A 24,640-nucleotide genomic window follows, 5' to 3' on the forward strand; every position below is an offset into this window, starting at 1 on the left:
ATGATCATGTGACCACAATTTACAATGCTTTTACTGGAAACTAGTGATTACATCTGATTTCCGGCAAAAACTACTCCATAGCAAAGAATGATGTAGGTGAAAAACAGGTAAAGCCTTAGTGATGGTGGAGTCAAGAGAGGAATAAGCCTAGAGTCATTACATAACTACAGTTTAAGTCCAACCTCTCTTGAATTCCATTGATTCTTATCTAGTATCAATTTAGCTTAACTGGAACTTTATGTGTGGTCTGGATTCTTCTGCCTGACAAATAGCTTTGTTTACTGACTGCAGAATTTGCTTAACCACCACTCAAAAAAGGTGTGTGCTCAGTCACAGTGGTAAATGGAGGATTTCCTGTAATTGTTTAATTTTTGTGGCAAGCACGATTAAATATTCAATGGAACAACGGCAAAAAAAATGTATTTAGAGGTTCATATATATGAAATTCCTTTTTCAGCCTCAAAAAAACAGTTTTTCAATCTCAGGAATGTGCTCAAGTCCTTAGGAGGGAAAAGCAGTACTGTACCACAATTCAACTAATTAAAAATGAGCCGGAGTGGCGCAGCAGGTAGAGTGCGGTACTGTAGGCCACTGAAGCTGACTGTAGATCTGTAGGTCAGCGGTTCAAATCTCATCACCGGCTCAAGGTTGACTCAGCCTTCCATACTTCCGAGGTGGGTAAAATGAGGACCCGGATTGTGGGGGCAATAGGCTGGCTCGGTTAAAAATGTGCTATAGCTAACATGTTGTAAGCTGCCCTGAGTCTAAGGAAAAAGACAGCATAAAAATCGAATGAATGAATGAATGAATGAATGAATAAATAATTGAGATCTAAGTTAATTTGCCATTAGTGCTTATTGGTCAAACTGCGTCCTGCAAAGGAAAACTGCTCAGGAAGTTGTTTGTTGCATTAGATATTATGTTGTTACATATCCAAAAGGCTGTGGGATGATTTTGCCTTCACTGACACAGGCAGCTGTGTTAATTAATGCAAGTAAGCTATACTAGCAGGACAGAAGACACAAAGAAGGGTATGTCTTTCTTTGGCTGGACATCTATAACTCTGCCCAAAAGCTAGCTCAGCTCAAAGTAGCATTTATGACAGATGTCCCTTCCAGCAGTCTAAAGACCAGAGGCCTCCAAACTTGGCAACTTTAGGACTTGTGGACTTCAGCTCCCAAAACTCCTCAACCAGCTGTTGAGTTTCTAAATCCACAAGTCTTAAAGGTGCTATGTTTGGAGAGACCCCTGGTCTAGACCACAAGCAATTACTGTGGCCCAAGAACACAGAGTATTGGGTTCTACTAGGAACAAGGTTGGGATTAAAACCCAAGCATTCCAGTCAGGGCCTTCTTTTCAAACTGGGATCAAATGATACCAACACATGGCCAAAAATCTGTTTCCTTTTGATTCCTGGCTATAGGTGTTGTTTTTTTTTTGGGGGGGGGGCGTTAATAGTAGGAGAAGCATCTGACTTTTTCAGGAAAATACAGGTTGCATGGAATGACAACAGGTGCTCCCAGGTTCAAAAAAAAGTTTAAGACACTTTCTGGCTTCTATAAATTGTTTGTTTGTTTAGTTTGTGTGTTTGTATGTGTGTGTGCATGTGTGTGTGCATGTATGTATGTATGTATGTATGTATGCATGTATGTTAAACTAAAGCTTCTTTTGGCAGCTAGATCAAAGTTACATTTCCAAAAGAACTTGAGATAAAGGTACCATACTTAGACCCAACATATTTTATTGCATTACAGATGGTCCTAATTTATGCCCATTCATTAAATGACCATTCAAAGTTATGAGAGTGCTTTTAAAAATGACTTACAACTAATCCTTGCACTAGCAACCTTTGCAGCATCCCTGATTTTGATCAAAATGTGGGCATTTGACAACTGGAATGTATTTACAACTGTTGCAGCATTCCAGGGCATCATGTGTTTGCCTTTGATGTTTACCAGAGGAAGTTCTGGTTCCAAGTATAATAATAAATTATTGAGGATTAACTGTAGGAATTGAATTGTTGTCTAAGTTTGCACAATACTCGGAAGAGCAACCAACTGGATTTTATTTGGACACTAGACTAGCCTGAGCAATCACTCTTCTTGACCGGAACTTTACCTGTGTTTCTGAGCCTTTGCACCTGAGAATATGTTAATGTGACATTCTGGTTAGGAAGATTTACTGCTCAAACCTATTCACATGAATCTAGTCACATCAACAGTCAGCGCAAAACTGACGCTAGGTAAGAGTTAATGGAACTGAAGTGGGCCTGGACTTGGAGAGCTTGCTGGAATGTAACAACTCCAGGCAGCTCCCTCTCTTGACCCCAACCCCAGGCTCTGCCTCGTCTTCTACATGTGTTCACGATGGTTGCAGGGTCCCAGGGTCATGGGACCCTCCCAGCCGGCTTCCAAAAGCAAAATCATTGGGGGAAACGGGATTGGCTTAATGACCACATGCTCCCTGAACAACTGCAGTGATTTAACAACTGTGGCAAAAATGAAAAGGATAATAAAATCAGGCATCTCACTGAACAACATTGCTCAGCAATGAAAATTCTGTCCTGCCATAAGGGGTTATAAGTCAAGCAGTATCTCTATACTTTTATGATGACAATGTTTATACAATCACTGACATGCTATGCTATGCTCTATGCCAGAGATCTTCAAAATCGGAAACTTTAAGACTTATGCATTTCAACTCCCAGAAGCTCTGCTGGCTGGAGAATTCTGGGAGTTGAAGTCCACAAGTTACCAAGGTTAGAGCCCCCTGATCTATGCTATTACAGCTATGTATCCATCATGTCTATTTCTTAAGCCTATTCTGCCTTAGGTGCCCCCTCTCCCTTCTTCTCTCTCTCTAACACTCTTGAACCTTCTGTGCACTGCCTGGCTGGACCCCCTACTTCTTTTCCTCTCCTTTGGACCCTGCACTCCTTCTGAAGGAAAATGCCTTTTGGGTGCTCTCTCTCTCTCTCTCACACACACACACACACACTCACTCACAAATACACACACACACAGACACACACACACCCAAAAAACCAAAAGCATCCCTGCTGTGTCGGTCGGGATTAGAGTTCAGCACAGCAAGAGTCACTGAGTAACTGAGTCCAACAGGCAACACGCAAAATCCAGGAAAGCAATCCACTCAGGTCAAAGAGGTCAAGATACAATGCACAAGCACACAAGGCACGGAACTGGGCACGTTGCTCCAGCCACAAACAAGTCCTCCAGTAAGGATGAAGGAGGCAATGCCAGTGCAGCCCTTCACGAGAGGCGAGGTTGCCTCCTCCCGTGTAGTTTAGCTGACCAGCCCTGTGCCTCTCTCCTCTCTGCTCTCCGTGTCCTTGGAGGATCTCTGGACTCCACCTTCTCCTCATTGCTAATGGGTGGCAGATGCTCCTTAGACCTCGCCTGGCCAGCTTGCTGCCACTGTGTCCCACCTCGCTCAGTCTCAACCTATCACTCATCTGATTGACTCAGCTGAAGCTGTTCCGTCAGGCTAGCATTCTCCGAGCCTGACCCCCACTCAGCTCCACACTTTGCTCTGCCAACTCACACTCACCCCCCCTCCGAATTCGCGCGCTGAGAGGAATCCAGGCATTAGATCCATACAGTGAAGGGGTACAATTTTTTTTACTACCACACTGTGGACGTGGCTCATTTTGTGGGTGTAGCTTGCCAGTCATGTGACCAGGTGGGAGTGGCTTGAATGTGACCGGGGATGGCATAAAGGTCATGTGACTGGTTTAAAGGTGGCCAACTTGAAGTCACTCACATCAAGGGTTTGGTTTAGGGTGCCTGGCCTCTCCTCGCCTCAAAGAGATACAATTTCCCTTTTTACTATTACTGAACATCCAAAATATACTATTTGATTCTGTGTATATATGCCATATGTGTACATACATATTACACACAGGCACACAAAAATATACATTATCGACTATATAAACTGTTTGTGTATGTACACACACACACACACAGAGCTCTTCTAAAATTATACACATTCAACCTCATTTAGTGCAATAGGAAAAACATACCCAGAGCATAGAAGGGGAAAAAAAGAAAAAACTTCAAATTTTTTCTACTGGTTCTGCGTACCTGACCGTACCTGTAGGAGCCCATCCCTGGATCCATGACAGTCCGACTGCTCTAATCTGTTTGGAGGCGGCTGCAGAATTCCAGAACTCTCCTCTCCTCAGTTCCCCTCCCACGCATGTCTCAAAGTGGCACTTTTACTGACCACTGCATCCTGGGGTGGAGGCTCAGAAGGGTGGGAGGGAAGCCAGGCAGGCTGCAATTTGATTAAGCAGCCTGCTCAGCAAACACACGCACACACACACACACACACACACTAACCACAATAATGGAAAAAAACAGCTCCCACTCAGTGCCTTGGCTTCACATACACACAAACACAACCTATTCCAAATTTGATAATTTGCAAAATGGAAATATGTCCTAGGACAAGGGCATGATATGATAGACATCTGGGTGTACCTACGCCGACTGCTGGAGCAACAGCTGCCAACTGGGCCAAGAGACCGTTGCCCAGACAAATCGTGTTGGTTGTCTCATGTGTGGACTACTGTAAGGTGTTCCACATGAAACTGCCCTTGAAGCACACTCCGATGCTCTGGTTGATTCAGGATGCATAATGGCCCAGCAGTTCAGTTATGGGCATGCCTCACTATGCCCATCTGCAATGAGACTTATGGATGCGCCTAGGGGCATTTTGGCATTTAGAGCCCTTTGGAGGTAGAAGGTCTCTCTCCCATTCCATGTCCCATCCTGCTTTACCCACCATAGTCCAAATCCCATCAACAAAACAATATTGTTATAAACTGAAAATGGTCTTTTAAGTTTAGACCATTTCAGGTGGTCCAATGTCGCTTGGCGGGGCCTAGGGGAAGAGCCTTCTCTGTGGGGGTCCCGGCCCTCTGGAATTAGCTCCCCCCAGAGATTCGCACTGCCCCCACCCTCCTTGCCTTCCGTAACAGCCTGAAGACTCTTCTATGCCGCCAGGCTTGGGGCGATTAGACTCCAGCCCTCCGGCCGATGAATGTTTTGTATGTCTGTGGTTTGATTGGGAATGGCTTATTTTTAACATCTGGGATTTTAGGTTGGATTAATTAATTGAATTAATTGGATTAGGAAATTGTATTGTACTGTTTTATTTTTATATGCTGTTAGCTGCCCCGAGTCCTCGGAGAGGGGTGGTATATAAATCCAATAAATAAATAAATAAATTGTCATCTGATAGGAAGAAGGCATTGGCTGCCAAATTATTTATTTATTTTATTTTTTATTTTATTCGATTTTTATGCCACCCTTTTCCTTAGACTCAGGGCGGCTTACAACATGTTAGCAATGGCACCTTTTAACAGAGCCAGCATATTGCCCCCCACAATCCAGGTCCACCTCGGAACAATGGAAGGCTGAGTCAACCTTGGCTTCCGGACCCAATTCAAAGTGTTTGTTATGACCTACATGGCATCGGACCAGAATACCTGCGGGACCACCTTCTGCCGCACGAATCCCAGCGGCCGGTCAGGTCCCACAGAGTCGGCCTTCTCCAGGTCCCATCAACTAAATAATGTCGCTTGGCGGAGCCTAGGGGAAGAGACTTCTCTGTGGGGGGCCCGGCCCTCTGGAACCGGCTCCCCCTGAGATCCATACTGCCCCCACCCTCCTCGCCTTTTGTGAGAACTTGAAAACGCACCTATGTCGGCAGACTTGGGATTACTAGACCCCAGCCTCTGCCCTGTAAATGTATTGAATGTGACGGTATGGATGTGATTGTTTGTTTTTAAATTAGTTTTAAGATAATTTTAAAGTAATTATTCTATTAATTGGCTTAGAAATATTTTATTGTATCTTTTTATTGAAATGTTGTGAGTTGCCCCGAGTCCACGGAGAGGGGCGGTATATAAGTAAATAAATAAATGAATAAATAAATTTTCTGTTGCCTTTCTTGAAGCAGCATTTGAGGGCTCCTTAGTGGTCGCTGAGCCTGCTTGTTTTGCTGAGGACGTTTCATTACCCAAGCTAGGTAACATTATCAGTGCCAGTAGGGAATGCTGCTTGCTGTCAGTTTATATCCTATGGCTTGCCCTGTCAAGATTGAAAACAACCAAAAATAGGGAGCACCGAGGATCCCTCATTTCTAATCCTGAGCTACAGGTCTTCTTCTTTATTGGAAACAACATTTCTCTGAGATTCGTTTGGCTCCTATTTTGACTCAATATTTTAAAATGAAATTTCGAAGTGAAGGGTGGTAAGAGTGCAGCACTGCAGGCTACTTCCGCTAACTGCTGGCTGTAGTTCAGCAGTTCAAATCTCACCAGCCGGCTCAAGGTTGACTCAGCTCTCCATCCTTCCAAGGTCGGTCAAATGAGGACCCACATTGTTGGGGGCAAGAGGCTGATTCTGTAAACCGCTCAGAGAGGGCTGCAAAAGCACTGTGAAGCGGTATATAGGCCTAAATACTATTGCTATCATGCACAAGAATATGGGGAGGCTTTCCCCACAGGGACAGCAAAAGCGAGAGGTGTCCCCATGGCCCTGGAAGGGACCGCGGCTGAGTGGGTTGTGGGCCTCCATAATGAGGATTCCTCAGTGGTGAGGAATCATGATGCTTTTATGGCTGCCGTCCGACTGCGTTTTGATCACCCCCTGGCTGCACGCAAGGCTAGAACCAGGATGGAAACCCTGACCCGAGGGGGGGGGGAGATCAGTGACAGAATACACCCAAGAGTTTCACCAGCTGCTAATCCATATGCTGGGGTGGCCCAGTGGTTAGAGTGCAGCACTGCAGGCTACTTCGGCTAACTGCTAGCTGCAGTTCAGCAGTTCAAATCTCACCACCGGCTCCAGGTTGACTCAGCCTTCCGTCCTTCCGATGTGGGTCAAATGAAGACTTAGATTGTTGGGGGCAAGAGGCTGATTCTGTAAACTACTTAGAGAGGGCTGTAAAAGCACTATGAAGCGGAGTATAAGTCTAAATGCTATTGCTATTGCTAAAAAACACTCACAATCTCTCTCTCTCACTCTCTGTTTTTAAAGACCTTGGCCTAAATATTGGTAGAATCCTCAATAGTATTATTGTTATACAGGGCATGACAAAGATTCTTTATCCCTAATTTTTGGACGGTTGTTATTTTTCATTCGTTTTTACATTTTACATGAGTGCACCATTTGAAGACCTAAAGGACCACATTAGGGCAACAGATGATCATGGAGGAAATCTAGACTAGATTTTCTGTTGTGAGCCGCCTAGAATCCCTAGGGAGCTGGACAGAATAGAAATTGAATAAACAAACAAACAAACAAATGAAAAGAAAGTAAGATATCAAAAAAAAAAATTACTTGCTCTCTGGTTGTATTGAACTTTTGTGGTCAGAACTGTAGTTCAAATCCATAGCAAGATAAAAAGCAATGGATGGAAACTAATCAAGGAGAGGAGCAGCCTGGAATTAAAGGAAAACATCTTAAAAGAGAGGACAATTAACCTTTGCCTTCAGAAATTGTGGGTGTTCCAAAACTGGAGGTTTTTAAGAAGAGACTGGAAAGCCACCTGTATGGAATGGTTTACATTTTCCTGCCTGAGGTTGGGTTAGAAGACCTCCAAGGTCTTTTCCAGCTCTGTTCTGAAAAGAATTGATGGAAATGGTGTAGGGTCTCCTACTTGAGCAGAAGTTGGACTAGAAGACCTCCAAAGTCCCTTCCAACTCTGTTACTCTGCTTTGTTCTATCCTCCTTTGTTGTGGTTATGCACAATTCTCTAACTCCAGGCATTATCACTTGCAGTTTTGTTTAATTTAAAAGTGTTTCACAAATGATTTTGCAAATAGGTTATGTCTTCCTACATTAAGTTGTACAAATCTATTAGAATGTTGTTGTTTTTTTAAAAACCTAGAGAGCTAAATTATTAAAATTAGAATATTATGGCTTCATACACTAAAAACGATCTTATTTCTGCATCCCTCTAAAAATGCAAAATGAGATAAGTTCAGACTCAAATGAAAATTAAACGCATTTCTTGTCTGGCAAGGGAAGATAAATATTTCCATTTAATAATAAGACAGATAATTAAATCAGAAGATGTCTGTCTGACCGATAAAGAGAAGGAGGCATCCGCCTTGGTATTAGGGAAGTATTCCCAAATCAAGGTTTGTAATGGTTTTTGCGTTATGCAACACTTTATGAGCCTCGGTGGCACAGTGGTTAAAGTGCAGTACTGCAGGCTTCTTCTGCTGACTGCCTGCAATCTCACCAGGCTCCAGGCTGATTCAGTCTTCCACATCCCGACACTGTAAATTGCTTAGAGAGCACTGTAAAGTCTAAGTGCTTTTATGTATGTATGTATGTATGTATGTATGTATGTATGTATGTATGTATGTATGTATTGGATTTCTATGCCGCCTCTTTCCAAAGAATTGGGTGCCTCACAACATATAAAAAATAGTAAATTACAATAAAATTAATCCAATTAAATTAAAACTACATGGTTAACTAAACTCCCTAATTGTATTAAAAATCAATTCCAGTCATTCACACAGCAATCATTCAATCAAGGGCTAAGATCTAATCTGCCCAAGCCTGATGACATAAATAAGTCTTTAGGCTCTTACGAAAGATGAGGAGGGTGGGGGCAGTATGGATCTCCAGGGGGAGCTGATGCCAGAGGGCTGGGGCCCCCACAGAGAAGGCTCTTCTCCTGGGCCCGACCAAATGACATTGTCTAATGGACGGGACCTGGAGAAGGCTGACTCTGTGGGACCTAACCAGCCACTGGGATTCATGCGGCAGAAGGTGGTCCCGGAGGTATTCTGGTCTGATGCCATGCAGGGCTTTATAGGTCATAACCAACGCTTTGAATTGAGTCTGGAAACCAATTGGCAGCCAATGCAGTCCGTGGAGTGTTGGTTTAACATGGGTATACTTAGGGAAGCCCATGATTGCTCTCGCAGCTGAATTCTGCAAAATCTGAAATTTCCGAACACTTTTCAGAGGTAGCCCCCATGTAGAGAGCATTACAGTAGTCGAGCCTCAAGGTGATGAGGGCATGAGTGACTGTGAGCAGTGATTCCCGGTCCAAATAGGGCTGCAACAGGTGCACCAGGCGAACCTGGGCAAACGCCCCCCTCGCCATAGCTGAAAGATGTTTCTCTAATGTGAGCTGTGGATCAAGGAGGATGCCCAAGTTGCGGACCTTCTCTGAGGGGGTCAATAATTCCCCCCCCCCCAGGGTTATGGACGGACAGATGGAATTGTCCCTCGAAGGCAAAACCCACAGCCACTCCGTCTTATCAGGATTGAGTTTGAGTCTGTTGACACCCACCCAGACCCCAACAGCCTCCAGGCACCGGCACATCACTTCCACTGCTTCACTGACTGCTGAGGGCCTAGATAATCGGCTTCTTCCAAGGACCGCTGGAGCGCCACCACCTTCTCAACAACCTTCCCCATAAAGGGAAGATTGGAGACTGGCCGATAATTATTAAGAATGGCTGGATCCAGGGAAGGCTTCTTGAGGAGGGGGCACACAAGTGCCACCTTGTAGGGATCTGGGAAGGACCCCCTCCCGAAAGAAGCATTGTCAGTCGACTCTGTTATCCAATTGGAGTCAAGGTCCGCTCAGATCCGAGCAATTTTATGAGCGAAAAACGTGTTAAAGTCCTTGGCACTACTCTGCAAGGGCTCCCCAACAGCCCCAAATCCAAAATGGCTTTGTTAATAAATAAAATCTCCTATGAGAGCACAGCAGTGGGTTGTGATTTATTTCTCAGACGCTACTTGGTTCGTTGACATCAGATACCAGCAATATATGAGCCGGGGTGGCGCAGCAGGTAAAGTGCTGTACTGCAGGTCACTGAAGCTGACTGTAGATCTGAAGGTCAGCGGTTCAAATCTCATCACCGGCTGAAGGTTGACTCAGCCTTCCATCCTTCCGAGGTGGGTAAAATGAGGACCCGGATTGTGGGGGCAATATGCTGGCTCTGTTAAAAAGTGCTATTGCTAACATGTTGTAAGCCGCCCTGAGTCTAAGGAGAAGGGCAGCATAAAAATTGAATAAATAAATAAATTCAGGTTCACTTCCGTTCTTTACTAAGTTAAAGTTCCTTTACACAAACCCACAAGTGAAATGTACTAACTAACTAAGGACTTGGCTAGACAGACTTAGCTTCCAGGTTTCCAAGCTTTGACCCACCCACCTTCTCCACAACTGCTTCCTTGTCAGCTACCCTACTCATCTCTAGCCCATTTTTTGTAGTGACCACCTGGACATGGGTCACACAAGGAGAGGTGATTTAATTAGCTGAGATCACAACGGGATTCAACAACAAACCAGAAGATCTCAGTCCCAACTGCAGAAAGGAAAGGCAATTAAGCCAACACACACACACACTGCCACAAGGAGCAGGGGGAAAAATCAGCACCAGACTGAAAAAAGCCCCAAAAATAGAAACAGGGAAGACACGGAAACACTATTATTGGCCAATTTTTCCCTTTTCCATAATGCGGAGCACCTTAGTCAGCAAGGAAAGTCAGTCAGAGATCCATCAATCATATTTATACAAATGCTATTGCAATTGCCCTTCCTTCCTTCCTTCCTTCCTTCCTTCCTTCCTTCCTTCCTTCCTTCCTTCCTTCCTTCCTTCCTTCCTGTTAGAATGCAGTATTGCAGGCTAACTTTGCCCACTGCCAGCAGCTCAATCCTGACTGGCTCAAGGAAAAGTGTAAAAGCACCGTGAAGCAGTATATATAAGTCTTAAGTGCTATTGCTATAAATGTTTTCTTATCTTATGGAACATTGCCCTAAACATGTGGGCTTGAGGGAAATCAGCTGGACATCTTTGTCCACCTCTACCCTAAAGTGAGTCCAGGGCAAAAGGGCAAACGCCGGGGAGCCCATTTAAATCTGACACAGAGGAATGAAGCAGAAAGGAAATCATTTAATATTTTTTTCTCTCTTTTGCCACTTTAACTTTTCTCACACCCTGAAAAGAACCCGCCTGGAATCCCCTGGGAGTTGGGCGGCATAGATGTAAGACCAATAAAAGAAATAATAAATAAAACAATGTTAACAGGTTCCACAGCTTAGCTTTCAGTTGTCAATGGAGTTCCCATTTGTCTTTCCATCAGGTCTCTTACCTTATCTGCACTGACTGATGCAAATCTAGGTTTTCCGGGCGTGGCAGGACCTGAGGCTTCAGAACTGGTGGAGTTTGGTGTCTTTGCACAAGTCTGCAAGGAAAAGTATAGGAGAAATGATTCAGGGGAGAAATCTACTTCCTGGGAACCAATCCAGTTCATTTTTGTGGGCATCACAGATTCCGGACAGCACATGGTTCCATGTGTGTTCTGAATGAAGAAGCTTTTTGGACAAGAAGTGAAACATCTTCAAGGGGGGAAAAAAAGGAACTCCAGTCTCCTTTAAAAAAAAAAAAGCACCTTTGGGACAACCATGACCTGGATGCCCAAGAATCCCCATAGACGTTTAATTCTGGAGTCCAGAACTTTTCCTCTTAAATCCCCCCCTTTGTACAATATCTATGAAGAAAGGCTGCAGTGCAATTCCGGTGGGTGTCTCAGCTGCATCCAGAAACAAACCGGTGGACAAATCCAAAGACCGGCCACTTGTCTATGGAACGGTTTGCACCATTCCTCAGTTGTATTCTGGAATTCCTAACAATATTTATTTATTTATTATTTGGATTTCTATGCCGCCTTTCTCTGTAGACGCAGTGCGGCTTACAAAGTCGCAAAAAAATAAAAAGTGAGAAATCCAAAGTTAAAAATAATCTAAAATTTATTTATTTATTTATTAGATTTGTATGCCGCCCCTCTCCGTAGACTAACTTTATCTAAAACCCCAATTATTAAAAAACAGTCATTCACATTCATTCCATTTAAACTCATATATATATGGCCAGAGGAAAATATCAGGGGAAGAGCCTTCTCTGTGGCGGCCCTGGCCCTCTGGAATCAACTCCCCCCGGAGATTAGAACTGCCCCTGCCCTCCTTGCCTTTCGCAAGTTATTGAAAACCCACCTATGTCACCAGGCATGGGGAAATTGATATACCCCCTAGCTTTTACAATTTATGTATGGTTTGATTGGGTTGTGTGACTATTTTAATGACAAGGGTTTTTAATTGTTTTTTAAGTATTGGACTTTATTATTTTATATTTTGTTATTGTTGTGAGCCGCTCCGAGTCTCCGGAGAGGGGCGGCATACAAATCTAATTAATAATAATAATAATAATAATAATAATAATAATAATAATAACAACAACAACAACAACAACAACAACAATAATAATAATCCCAGTGCTCGATGGCCCCAAAATTGCCAGCAGAGATGAGTTTTTAAAGACATACAAAAGGCCAGGAGGGTGGAGGCGGTACGAATCTCTGGAGGGAGTTGATTCCAAAGAGCCGGGGCTGCCACAGAGAAGGCTCTACCCCTAGGCCCCGCCAGGCAGCATTGCCTAACTGACGGGACCTGGAGAAGGCCAATTCTGTGGGACCTAACCAGCCACTGGGATTCATGAGGCAGAAGATGGTCCCATAAGTAACCTGGTCCTAAGTCTACAGAGAGGGGTGGCAAACAAATCTAATAAATAAATAAATAAATGTGGTCATAACCAACACTTTAAATTGTGTCTGGAGACCAATTGGTAGGCAATGCAGCTTGCGGAGTGGTGTCAAGATATGGGTATAACTTGAAAGTCCTATGATGGCTTGTGCAGCTGCATTTTGCACTAACTGCAGTCTCTGAACTTTCTTTAAAGGTAGCCCCATGTAGAGAGGGCATGAACAACTGTGAGAAGAGACTCCCTATCCAGATAGGGCTGCAAATAGGGCAGCACCAGGCGAACAGAATAATAGTAGTTTAATCATGGTTACCCAGACTTATAGAGAGTGGTGGATGCCTCCTATTGTTGACATTCTACACTCAAATGCTACACTCAAAAAAACAGATGTCTATTTGTTGGGCTGCCTCTTTCAAGATTCCCAACCCTCCTCTTTGAGGAGAAACACAACCAAAAGCCAAGTAAACTTGCGGATCAGTTTTGCTTTCAGTCTGATTGGATCTAGTCATCTTCTTTTCCAGAGGATCCAAGGCAGAAGCCTTCAAACTTGCCAACTTTAAGACTTGTGGACTTCAACATCCAGAATTCTCCAGCCAGCAAAGCTCCTGGGAATTGAAGTCCACAAGTCTTAAAGTTGCTGAGTTTGGGGATCCCTGGCCTGGTGAATCAAAGAACATTTCAGACAGCTGGAGGCAGCAGAAAATGAGGGCTGGATTCATAATCTCCTCCCGATCCTAGATCACCTAAGGCTGAGTGGAGAACAAGACAGAGGAAGCCTGCAGGGAAGGCCATGCCCGCCCTTAGTTGCCTGCCCTGGTGCAGGTGCCATTTAGAGCCATTGAGATGCAGCAATTTGTCTGTCCTCCTCCAGGCCTAGTATTCCTCTTCATCTCCATCTCAGCAACCCAGGTGAAACCACACTCAATAGCAGCAACTGCGACTGGGATCTTGGTGGACAACCAAGTAAATGTAAAGCAGCAATGTGCAGTGGTAGCCAAAAAAGCCAATGCAATCCTAAGTTGCATTAACAGAGGGATTCATTCTAAGACTAAGGAGGTACTAATACCACTCTATAAAACCTTAGTTAGACCACACCTAGAGTCCTGCACCCAGTTCTGGTCACCCCACTACAAAAAAGACATTGAAATTTTAGAGAAAGTGCAGAAGAGAGCAACCAGGATGATAAGGAGACTGGAAACTAAAACATACGAAGAGAGGTTGCTGGAACTGGGCCTGGCTAGTCTGGCGAAGAGAATAGGCGTTGATTGCTTACCTGAACGCCTCTTCTCGTACGGTGAGCGGGTACAGCAGTCACATGGGTTGCTCATGTCCAATCCGGTGGAACTGAGCCTAGTATTAAAAAAGCTTGCCGGATCCGCCCCTTCCCCAGAATTCGCGAATCCATAGACTAGGCTCAGTTGTGAAGCTCTGTAGTGTTCAACTCTCATTGTTAGAGGAAGAAAGAGATAGAAAGGTAAAGAAGACACATACAAGGGCGGGAAGTGACTGCTGTACCCGCTCACCGTACGAGAAGAGGCGTTCAGGTAAGCAATCAACGCCTATTCTCCGTACTGAAGGAGCGGGTCCAGCAGTCACATGGGACATACCCAATAGATGGTCCCTAGGGTGGGATTAGCTTGCTATCGTGTGAGATAACGGATTGGAGTACCCTTCTGCCGAAGGCAGCGTCCGCTGAAGCGTAAGAATCAATTTTGTAGTGCCTGATGAAGGAATTTGGCGAGGCCCAAGTGGCTGCTTTGCAGACCTCCTCCAACGGGGCTTGAGTCGCCCAAGCGGCCGAGGTGGCTGCGCTCCTGGTGGAATGCGCAGTGATGTTCCTTGGAACTGAGAGGGAGGCCGACTCATAGGCCTTAGATATAGTCCCTCTGATCCAACGGCCTATTACTGTTGAAGACACTTTGGCCCCCATGACTCTGGGATGATAGGCTACAAAAAGTGCTTCTGACCTCCGAAAGGGTCCTGTGCGTTGGATATATATTCTCAGCGCTCTGGTGAGATCCAGGGTGTGCCATCTAATTGCCAAGGGATGGTCTCGTTGGAGGCAGAAGGAAGGTAGGACAATATCCTGAGATCTGTGGAACATGGAACTGACCTTGGGTAAGAAGGTGGGGTCCAGTCGCAAGACTACCTTGTCCTGATGGAATTGGCAAAGGTCCTGCCTGATTGAGAGGGCAGCCAGCTCCGAAATGCGTCGGGCAGAGGTAATAGCCACCAGGAAAGCTACCTTAAAGGATAGGTACCTGAGGGACGCCGATTTTAGGGGTTCGTATGGTGCCTGCGTGAGGGAGTGGAGAACCCGTGGCAAATCCCAGGATGGATACCTGTGGACCTTGGAAGGTCTGAGGTTGGCTATGCCCTTGAGGAATTCCTGAACTTCAGGGAAGGATCGGAGAGGCTGTCTGCGGGGGCCCCCTAGGACAGATGAAATGGCTGCCAGATGACGCCGGAGGGTGCTGGTGGAGAGTCCTTTATGGAAACCTTGCATAAGGAAGGAAATAATTCTGTGTATGGGGATGCACAGAGGGGAGAGACCTTCCTGAAGACACCACTGGTGAAACTTGGACCACGTGTGGTCGTAGATTCGATTGGTCGAGCCCCTTCTGGCCTTTAGAATGACCTCCACTGAATCAGGGTCATGCCCACGCAGCTCTAAATCTCTCCTGATAACAGCCAGGCGGTGAGGTGGAACCACTCCGGGTCTGGATGGAAAGAGGCCCCCTGCCGCAGCATATCCCCCGAAACGGGGAGTCGCCAAGGGTCCTGGACGGACAGCTGTTGGAGATCTGCGAACCAGGGCCGGCGGGGCCAATGAGGGGCGATTAAGATTACTCGGGCCCTCTCGGTGAGGACCTTGTGAATCACGTCCGGGAGGATTGGAATTGGAGGAAATGCATAGAGTAGGCCTGGAGGCCATGGACTCCGGAGGGCATTGATCGCTTCCGCTCCCGGGGATGGAAATCTGGAATAGAAGCGAGGGAGTTGGGCGTTCGCATTGGTCGCGAAGAGATCCAGGACTGGTAGGCCGAATCTGAGGGTGATTTGATGGAACAGGTCTTGATGGAGGTTCCACTCTCCTGGGTCTATCGTTGCTCGGGATAGCCAATCCGCCTGGATGTTGAGACTCCCCGAGATGTGATCGGCTAGGAGCGACTGGAGATGTTTTTCCGCCCAAAGGCCCAGCTTGAGGGCCTCCCTCATGAGAGCCTTGGATCTCGTGCCCCCTTGCCTGCAGATATGGCTTTTTGTGGCAATGTTGTCGGTGAGAATGAGAACGTGCCGGTTGGGGATGCGAGGAGAGAAATGCTTCAGAGCCAGGGAGACGGCTCTTAACTCTAGCCAATTTATTGGCCTGGAAGCTTCCTCCGGGGACCACGTGCCCTGGGCTATCATCCCCTGGGCGTGGGCGCCCCATCCCGATAGACTGGCATCTGTGGTGATGACAAATTGATCCGGGCACCTGAACGGGGATCCTCTGTCCATGGCCGGAGACTTCCACCACTTGAAGGATCTGCGAACACTCAGTGGGATGACAATGCGTCGATTTGAGTTGCTGTGCCCCGATCTCTGAAAAGGCAACAGAAGCCACTGGAGTTCCCTAGCATGAAGGCGAGCCCAGGGAATGATGCCTATGCATGACACCATCTTCCCCAAAAGAGAAGATAGAGTAACTATGGATACTGAGGGATTAGATAAAATGTTAGAAATTAACTCCACTATACTGAGTTTTCTCTCGGGAGAGAGAAAAACCTGGGAAGATTTTGAATCAATAATGGCTCCCAGGTGAGGAATGGAAGTGGAAGGTTGGAGGTGACTTTTTTCAAAGTTGATGGAAAACCCATGGTCCTGAAGGACTGACATGGTGACAGAAAGGTCTGATTTCACTCTCTCTAGGGAGTTCCCATGAATTAAAATATCATCAAGATAACATAAAATGTGGATGGGAGACGCCCGGATATAGGCCGCCAGGGACCCCAAGAGCTTTGTGAAGACCCGAGGGGCCGAGGAAAGGCCAAATGGCATCGCCCTATACTGGAAATGCCTGCCTTGAAAGGAAAAACGTAAAAATTTTCTGTGGCATTTGGCTATAGGAATGTGAAGGTAGGCCTCAGTGAGGTCTAAGGAGACCATGAAATCTCCCGAGTGAATGGCGGCCAAAATAGAAGACAAGGAGTGCATTTTAAACTTCCTATATTTGATGAATAGGTTTAGTTTCTTTAAATCCAAAATGGCTCTCCAACCTCCGGAGGACTTTGGAACCATAAATAGGATGGAGTAAAAACCTAGGCCCTTCTGACCGGAAGGGACCGGCTGAATGGCTCTAATGGACAATAGATGAGAAATGGCCTCCTCCATACGGTTACAATCTGAGGATGACCTGGGCGAAGGGCAGGAAATAAAACGTTTAGGGGGAGGAGAAATAAATTCTAAAAGAAGGCCTGATTGAACAGTGTCAATGACCCAAGGGTCCTTGGAGGTGAGACGCCAATTTGCAGCGAAATGAGCTAGGCGACCCCCTATGGGAATGGAGGAAAGGTTACCATCTAGGTTTTTTTGAAGCCCTGTTAGAGGCAGCTCCCCTTTGGAAACGAAAACCCCTACCCCTGGAGTTCCTACCTTGGGAACGAAAGCGGGGGGAATACTGACCTGGAGATCTCTGATAGGAAGCCGCTTGATCTTGCTGGCGCCCTGGGCGACGAAAGGACTGCGTTTTAGTAACCTTTTTTGTGGTTGGGCCCAAAACCTTCTTCTTGTCTGTGGTCTCCGTGAGGAGAGGATCCAGAAGATCACCGAAGAGAAGGTCGCGTTTTAAGGGGCCCTGGGATAACTGCCACTTTTGGCGAACTCCCGCTTGCCAAGGGCGAATCCATAGGAGTCTTCTTGCCGTTGTAGAGGCTGCAATAGACTTAGCAGAAAATCTAGTAGATTGTAAGGTGGCATCAGCCACGTACTGGGCAGCTGCAAAGACCTTGTTGAAGTCTTGTTGACCTCTCAAGTCATCTGGAGGAATGTGCTGTTGAAGTTGGCGAAGCCACAGCAGCATGGCTCTGGAGAAGAAGGAGGCTGCTGCAGAACTTTTAATGGCCCAGGAATCAGCGGAGAAACCTCTTTTGAGCATTTGCTCGATGCGCTTGTCCTCTGGACGGAGGACTTCCTCCGCCTCGCCTGGCACAGCCGCTGCCGAGTGAAGAATTTTGACAGGTTCATCTGGTTTGGGAAAAGATAGAAGCTCTTCATAGGAAGAGGAGAGTTTATACAACTTTCTGTCCTTGGTAGAGGGATTAAGGCCAGAGGCTGGAAAATCCCACTGTTTAAGTAAGGCATCTTTAAATAATTTAGGCATAGGGATTACCTCGTTATCCTCCTGTTCCTCTGTGAAGTAAGGTAAATTCTCCTCCGGGGGATCAGTGGAAGTGGAGGCTTGTTTCTCCTGGGCCGCTAATCCCGTAGAAATTCTAGCTTTGAGGAGGAGAGATTTGAATAGTTGAGAAGGGAAAATAGTAATAGGAGGAGGGACCTTTATTTGGGATTCCTCGTCCTCAGATAAGCCCTGGAAAGGGTCTTCATCCTCCTCTACATCCTCATATTCATCTTGGGAGGACTCTGAGTCATCCTGAATAGGAGCTCTGACCGCTGGGGAAGAACCCAAGGGGCGGGAGGAACGAGAAGGAGGAAGAGGTAAAGGAAGCTCATTGATGGAGGAGAGTTTGGCATCAATGGCTTTGGACAACACAGCAAAAATAGATTGGAACTCAGGAGGTAAACTGGAAATATCAGCAGAAATGGCAGAAGAATTCCTAAAGGCCTGGGAGGATCCTGGCTGGGGGGAATCTTCCATAATATCTGGTTCCTCTGGACCTATGCCCCATAGGTTAGGTTGGGGTCTGTCTAGGTTTGGCTCATCCAGAGATAACACAGGGACCCCAGAAGGAGGCAGGCTAGAGGCCTCTGGTGGGTCTTGACTACTGATTACTTGGGCCTGCACTTTCAAACGTTTTGCTGATTTATCATGAATCTTTTGTAGGGCTAGGTCCCTTCTCTTCTCGGCCCTGGTGACCTTGGTCGAGGGGCGGGCCCCTGGAGAAGAGGAGGAAGAGGCCTGGGGGATACTAGTAATCTCATCGCCTGTAGGCCTGGCCTCTCTGGGACCTTTAGTTGTGCCTCTCTTGGGAAAGGTAGCCATAGTCTGACAATTAACAGAAGACAAGGCTGAGCCAATAATTAAATTATAAGGAGAAGATTTCAAGGACTTCCCAAGAGGAATGGATCCTGCTTCGAGGCCTCGAAGCTGCTGAAACGTGAGGACAATCTGGGCAAACCCAGAGTTCGTGCCCCCAAATCCAGCGGGGCCAGCCTCCCTAAACTTTGCAATTAAGTAAAACCAAGGCACTCTGGTTGGAGGCTAGGCCGGTGGAGAATTTAGCCTGGGACCCCCAAGGCCCGCTCCCGGATCCACGCGGTGGACTGAGGCCTACGCGGCTGGCAGAAGGCCAACACGAGAGGCCTAGATATTTTAAGAAAGGGCGCGAAGGCCTTCGCGCCAAAAAATCGCTTCGTAGAATTTCTTAAGGGGAAAAGCGATCGACTAAGTCCAGGAGACTAAAGGCGTCCCACTCCGCAGGAGGTATTTTATAAGCCCTTAAATATATTTTTATACAATAATTAAGCAATAATCCAATAATAAATACTTGCACCAGGACCTCCAGGCCAAGGGATTAGAAGAATCCACAAGCGGCCGCAGGAATCGTAACCGGCAAAACCGCCGGGGGAAAACGAAACCGCAACTTCTCCCAAGTAAAAAAGCCTAGCCGCTTTTTATTTTTTTTCCTTTTTAAAACGGCTGGCGCAAATAGTGCAAGTAATACAATAAAGACAATAAATCTTACTACTTTTTTGAAGGAAAGATCGAAGGGAAGGTGTTAGAATGTTGAACGAGCTATCACATACAACCGCAGGATATGCGAACTGAGCGAATTCTGGGGAAGGGGCGGATCCGGCAAGCTTTTTTAATACTAGGCTCAGTTCCACCGGATTGGACATGAGCAACCCATGTGACTGCTGGACCCGCTCCTTCAGTACGGAGAAGGACCAGGAGAGACATAATAGCAGTCTTCCAATACTTGAGGAGCTGCCACAGAGAGGAGGGGGTCAGGCTGTTTTCCAAGGCACCAGAAGGCCAGAGGAGGAATGATGGATGGAAGTTGACCAATGAGAGATTCATCCTGGAAATAAGGAGGGACTTTCTGACCGTGAGAACAATAATCCATGGAACAGAAGTTGCCTTCAGAGGTTATGGGAGCTTCATCGCTGGAGGCTTTCAAGAAGAGGCTGGACTGCAACCTATCAGAAATGGTGTAGTCTCTTCCTGCTTGGGCGAGGGGTTGGACTAGATGACCTGCAAGGTCCCTTAATAATCCATTAATCTGTTTTTAAAAATGTCTTGCCTTTTGCGGCTCTGCAAAATAAATTGACCTCCACCTCTTTGTAGCAGCCCCTAAAATACTGGAATACTGCTATCGTGTCATAGCTAGGCCTTCTTTTTTCTGGGAAGTGTTAAAGTCTAAAGTTTAAAGGGATTATTAGCCTTGGTTTCCTGCTCTGGACTACCTCGAAGGCTTGACAAAACAGAGAGGTCTTCAAACTTGGCAACTGTAAGACTTGTGGACTTCAACTCCCAGAATCCACAAGTCTTAAAGTTGCCAAGTTTGGGGACCCCTGGGATAGAGGTTTCCAGAGAGAAGGAACATCCGAAGCAGCCTCCAGACTGAGAGTGAAGTGCAGCCCTGCACAGAAGGGGAAAAAAATGTTCCTCAACTCCGGCCTTTCTACATTATTCAAATTCTTTACCTTCCACACTTTGACCTTGAGGAAGTAATTAATTCCTCAAAAGATTTCATTCCAAGTTTACGGGAAACCCCAGGGCATCCATCAAATGAGGTAGGCATCAGATTTCTTTGGCTGGCAATGGAAGAAATTTGATCATAGGTTGACGCAAAGGTTTTAGTCTTCTTTGTTATTGGTTTTTTTAAAAAATACTATTAATATTTTATGGTATATAAGTACTGTAGATTCCTGGGTAAACATTTTCATGTTAAAATGTGAATTATTTTCAAAACTGTGGAGTTTTACCTTTTTCTAAGGAACTTTGAATATGCATCAAGGCAAATTCCTTGGGCCAATAAAATTCTATTCTATTCTATTCTATTCTATTCTATTGAGAAACTGCAAAAAATCCAAACATCACAAACTAGATACAATAAAGATGTAATTTATCAATTTTTGAAAAGGCCTTTTTAAACCAATAAAAATGACATGGGTTCATGATATTTTACAAGAATAAATCCATTTTCATGATTAATTCCATTGTCATTAAATATACATATTATATTTACATGATTTATAGGCAATATGTAATTTCTAGGGGGTTGCATTAGCTTGTTTGTTCTTTTGTTTTTTCCATAAAATATAATAATATAGTTTAATAATTTATTAGCTTCATTTATTTGCTGTGAGCCGCCTAGAGTCCCTAGGGAGTTGGGTGGCATAGAAATTGAATAAATAAATAAATTGTCAGGTGCAGATTAATAATTTCATTTCATGAATATTTGTTTCTAATATAAGCTTTCTTTGGAAGCTTGAAGAAGCAATCAGCCAATTTTTCAGACGAAAAAACAAGCCAGAATTCTAAGTTACAGCCTTGGAAACCAAACTTGATCACCTCCCTTTCTGGTGGCCATGATGGCTGGGCATTTTGGGAGTTCAGCTACATTATCAACATCAAAATGATGTCCCAAACACCACAAACAAGGAAAGTGCGCCCCTTACTACCTCTAACCAATCCAAAACCTACTCCCAACACAAAACCAATCTCAAATGCAAATTATTAAATGCCAGAAGTATAGTCAACAAGATGTCTGAATTCCTCCTCCTTCTTGACTCCTCCGTCTTCAATATTATCTTTGTCTGTGAAACATGGCTCAATGTATCCTACCCAGACTCAATTATTACAACATTTTGTCTCTCGTTCTGACCGTGAATCCCGCAGAGGAGGGGGTAGCTATATTCTACAAGAAATCTCTAAATCTAAAAAGCATCAAAGTTGCACAAGATCTATCGCTCCCTGAAACTATTGTGTGTGATCTATCCCTAAATACCACAATTTGCTTTTTACTCTGCTACAGAGCTCCAGGCTATGACATCGTACATGCAAACAAATTATCCGCATTACTAACGTGGGCTACACACTGCCCACAGCATATCATGTTCCTCGGAGACCTCAACCTGCCTGCCACACATTAATTGGACCTTAAATGAATGTAGCACGGAGCCTACCTAAATATAACACCGTCTATATATAACACCATCACCAGTCTATATATATAACACCATCACTATATATACTATATTTTATACCGTCACACTATATATAACACCGTCACCAGTCTGGGACTAGACCAACTAGTAACCAACAATACTAGATTAAATAATTGTCTGGATCTCATCTTCTGCAACAGCAAAAGTGCAATATATGGCTGACAAATAAAAGAACCATTTCCAACAGCGACCACAAAATGATAAACTTCAATCTCAACCTAAGCCACACTAAGATCCACCCAAATAATGCGACATTAAAATTCAATTTTAAAAAAGCGAACTATGAACATTGAAGCCCATCTCTCAACATTAAACTGGTAAACTATATTCTCTAACTACAACTCTGATGGCCTATACAACACATTCCTGTTTGAATTGAAAATAATTATCAGACTTCATGTACCACTAACATCTACCTCAAACAAGAAAAATAATCTTCCCATATCAATAAGAAAATTACAAACAAAGAAAAAATCCCTCTGGTGGAAAAACAAAAAAGGACAAGTAGCCAACTTCAAAAGCCATTATAAAAGCATATGCAACCAAATAAAAGCAGAATGTCTCAGCTACCACAGCAAACAAGAGGAAAGCCTCCTACGCACCAAATCTAATAGAGCCTTTTACAACTTTGTCAACAACAAACTCAAGGACTGTAGACCTATCCCACCTCTCAAAGGACCCAACAACAAAGAGTACCACGACGATTCACCCAAAGCTAACATTCTCAACTTATTCTTTGGCTCTGTCTTTGTCAACAGCAACGGCTCATCCCCTAATTTCATCACTCGCACCTCAAACTCTCTAAATGACCTAACCCAAATAGACTTCAATTAAGACTGAGTTCAAAAAGTATTACATGACCTCAAACCCTCTCTATCAGCTGGACCAGATGGTCTATGTGCATACTTCCTAAAAAAGCTCTCTTCTGCTATAGCTGAACCACTAAGCATAATTTCCAAAAAATCCTTCAGTACCAGCACACTTCCTAAGCTAGGGTCGAAAGCTATGGTCATCCCCATCTTCAAAAATGGAGACCCCTCTCTTGTCAATAACTACAGACCAATATCACTATGCTGTGTTCCATGCAAACTCATGGAATCAATTATAAACCAATCAATTACTCTCCACCTAAAAACTAATAATTTGCTCTCTAACAAACAATTTGGATTCAGAAAAAAAACTATCCTATAACCTGCAGCTCCTCCACTGCAAAAACATATGGACAACTCATCATGATCAAGGAAAATCTTTAGATGCAATTTATATCGACTTCTGCAAAGCCTTTGATTCAGTGGTCCATGACAAACTACTTCTAAAACTCAAATCCTATGGCATCTCAGGATCCCTCCAAAGTTGTATTAAAGCATTCCTGTCAAACAGACAAGTGGTCAAAATAGGAGGCACCAAATCCACACCTGTCCCTGTTAAAAGTGGTGTCCCCCAGGGAAGCGTGCTGGGACCAACGCTCTCAGTACATCAATGCCCTTTGCGATCACATCACAAGCAACTGTGTTCTCTTTGCAGACGATGTAAAACTCTTCAACACCACTGTCAACACAGCTATTCTCCAAAAAGACCTAGACTCTGTTTCTGATTGGTCTAACACATGGCAACTCCAAATCTCAACCAGCAAATACTCTGTCCTACACATCAGCAACAAGAATCCAAACTACAAATACAAACTGAATAAACAAATTATCACAGATAACCCCCACTTGGTTAAAGACCTCGGAGTATTAACAACAAAAGACCTAAGTGCCAAAGCCCACTGCAACAATATCACCAAGAAGGCTTCAAGAGTTGTTAACCTGATCCTACGTAGCTTCTGCTCTGGCAATCTCACACTACTTACCAGAGCTTACAAAACCTTCGCCAGACCCATCCTCAAATACAGCTCATCAGTTTGGAACCCATACCACATCTCGGACATTAACACCCTCAAAAATGTCCAAAGATACTTCACCAGAAGAGCCCTTCACTCCTCCACTCGAAACAGAATACCCTACAAAACTAGACTTACAATCCTGCATCTAGAAAGCTTAGAACTACGACACCTTAAACATGATCTAAGTATTGCCCACAAGATCATATGCTACAATGTCCTGCCTGTCAATGACTACTTCAGCTTCAACCACAACAACACTGGCGCACACAACAGATTCAAGATTAATATTAACCGCTCCAAACTTGACTGTAAAAAATACAATTTTAGTAACCGAGTTGTCGAAGTGTGGAACTCATTCCCGGACTCTGTAGTGTCATCCCCTAACCCCCAACATTTTACCCTTAGACTATACACTGTTGACCTCTCCAGATTCCTAAGAGGTCAGTAAGGGGCGTGCATAAGTGCATTAGAGTGCCTTCCGACCCCTGTCTCATTGTCTCTCCTGTATCTCATATCTCTTCTCTTCTACCCCTATAAATTTTCTTCTATGCTCACATTGATATATATTTATTCCTATATTTTCTCCTCTATTCTCTCCTTGATATATTTCATTTCAAGTATATCCACTATAACTTTCATGGTGTATTATTATTTATTGGACTAGATAGATAGATAGATAGATAGATAGATAGATAGATAGATAGATAGATAGATAGATAGATAGATAGATAGATAGATGAGGGTTGTACATCCATATG

The 24,640-nt window shown here is 44.7% G+C and overlaps 1 protein-coding gene across 1 annotated transcript in view; it reads right to left on the minus strand.

Moving 5' to 3' along the window:
- The window catches only part of FA2H (fatty acid 2-hydroxylase), a 91,647-nt gene that overhangs the window by 35,314 nt on the left and 31,693 nt on the right, over positions 1 to 24,640 (minus strand). Inside the window, exon 2 of the mRNA XM_070761689.1 lies at positions 11,160 to 11,252. Coding sequence (XP_070617790.1) covers positions 11,160 to 11,252 — 93 coding nt within the window. The remainder of the gene's footprint in view (positions 1 to 11,159; positions 11,253 to 24,640) is intronic.

Source organism: Erythrolamprus reginae, chromosome 9, assembly GCF_031021105.1.
Source record: "Erythrolamprus reginae isolate rEryReg1 chromosome 9, rEryReg1.hap1, whole genome shotgun sequence".
NCBI lineage: Eukaryota > Metazoa > Chordata > Lepidosauria > Squamata > Dipsadidae > Erythrolamprus > Erythrolamprus reginae.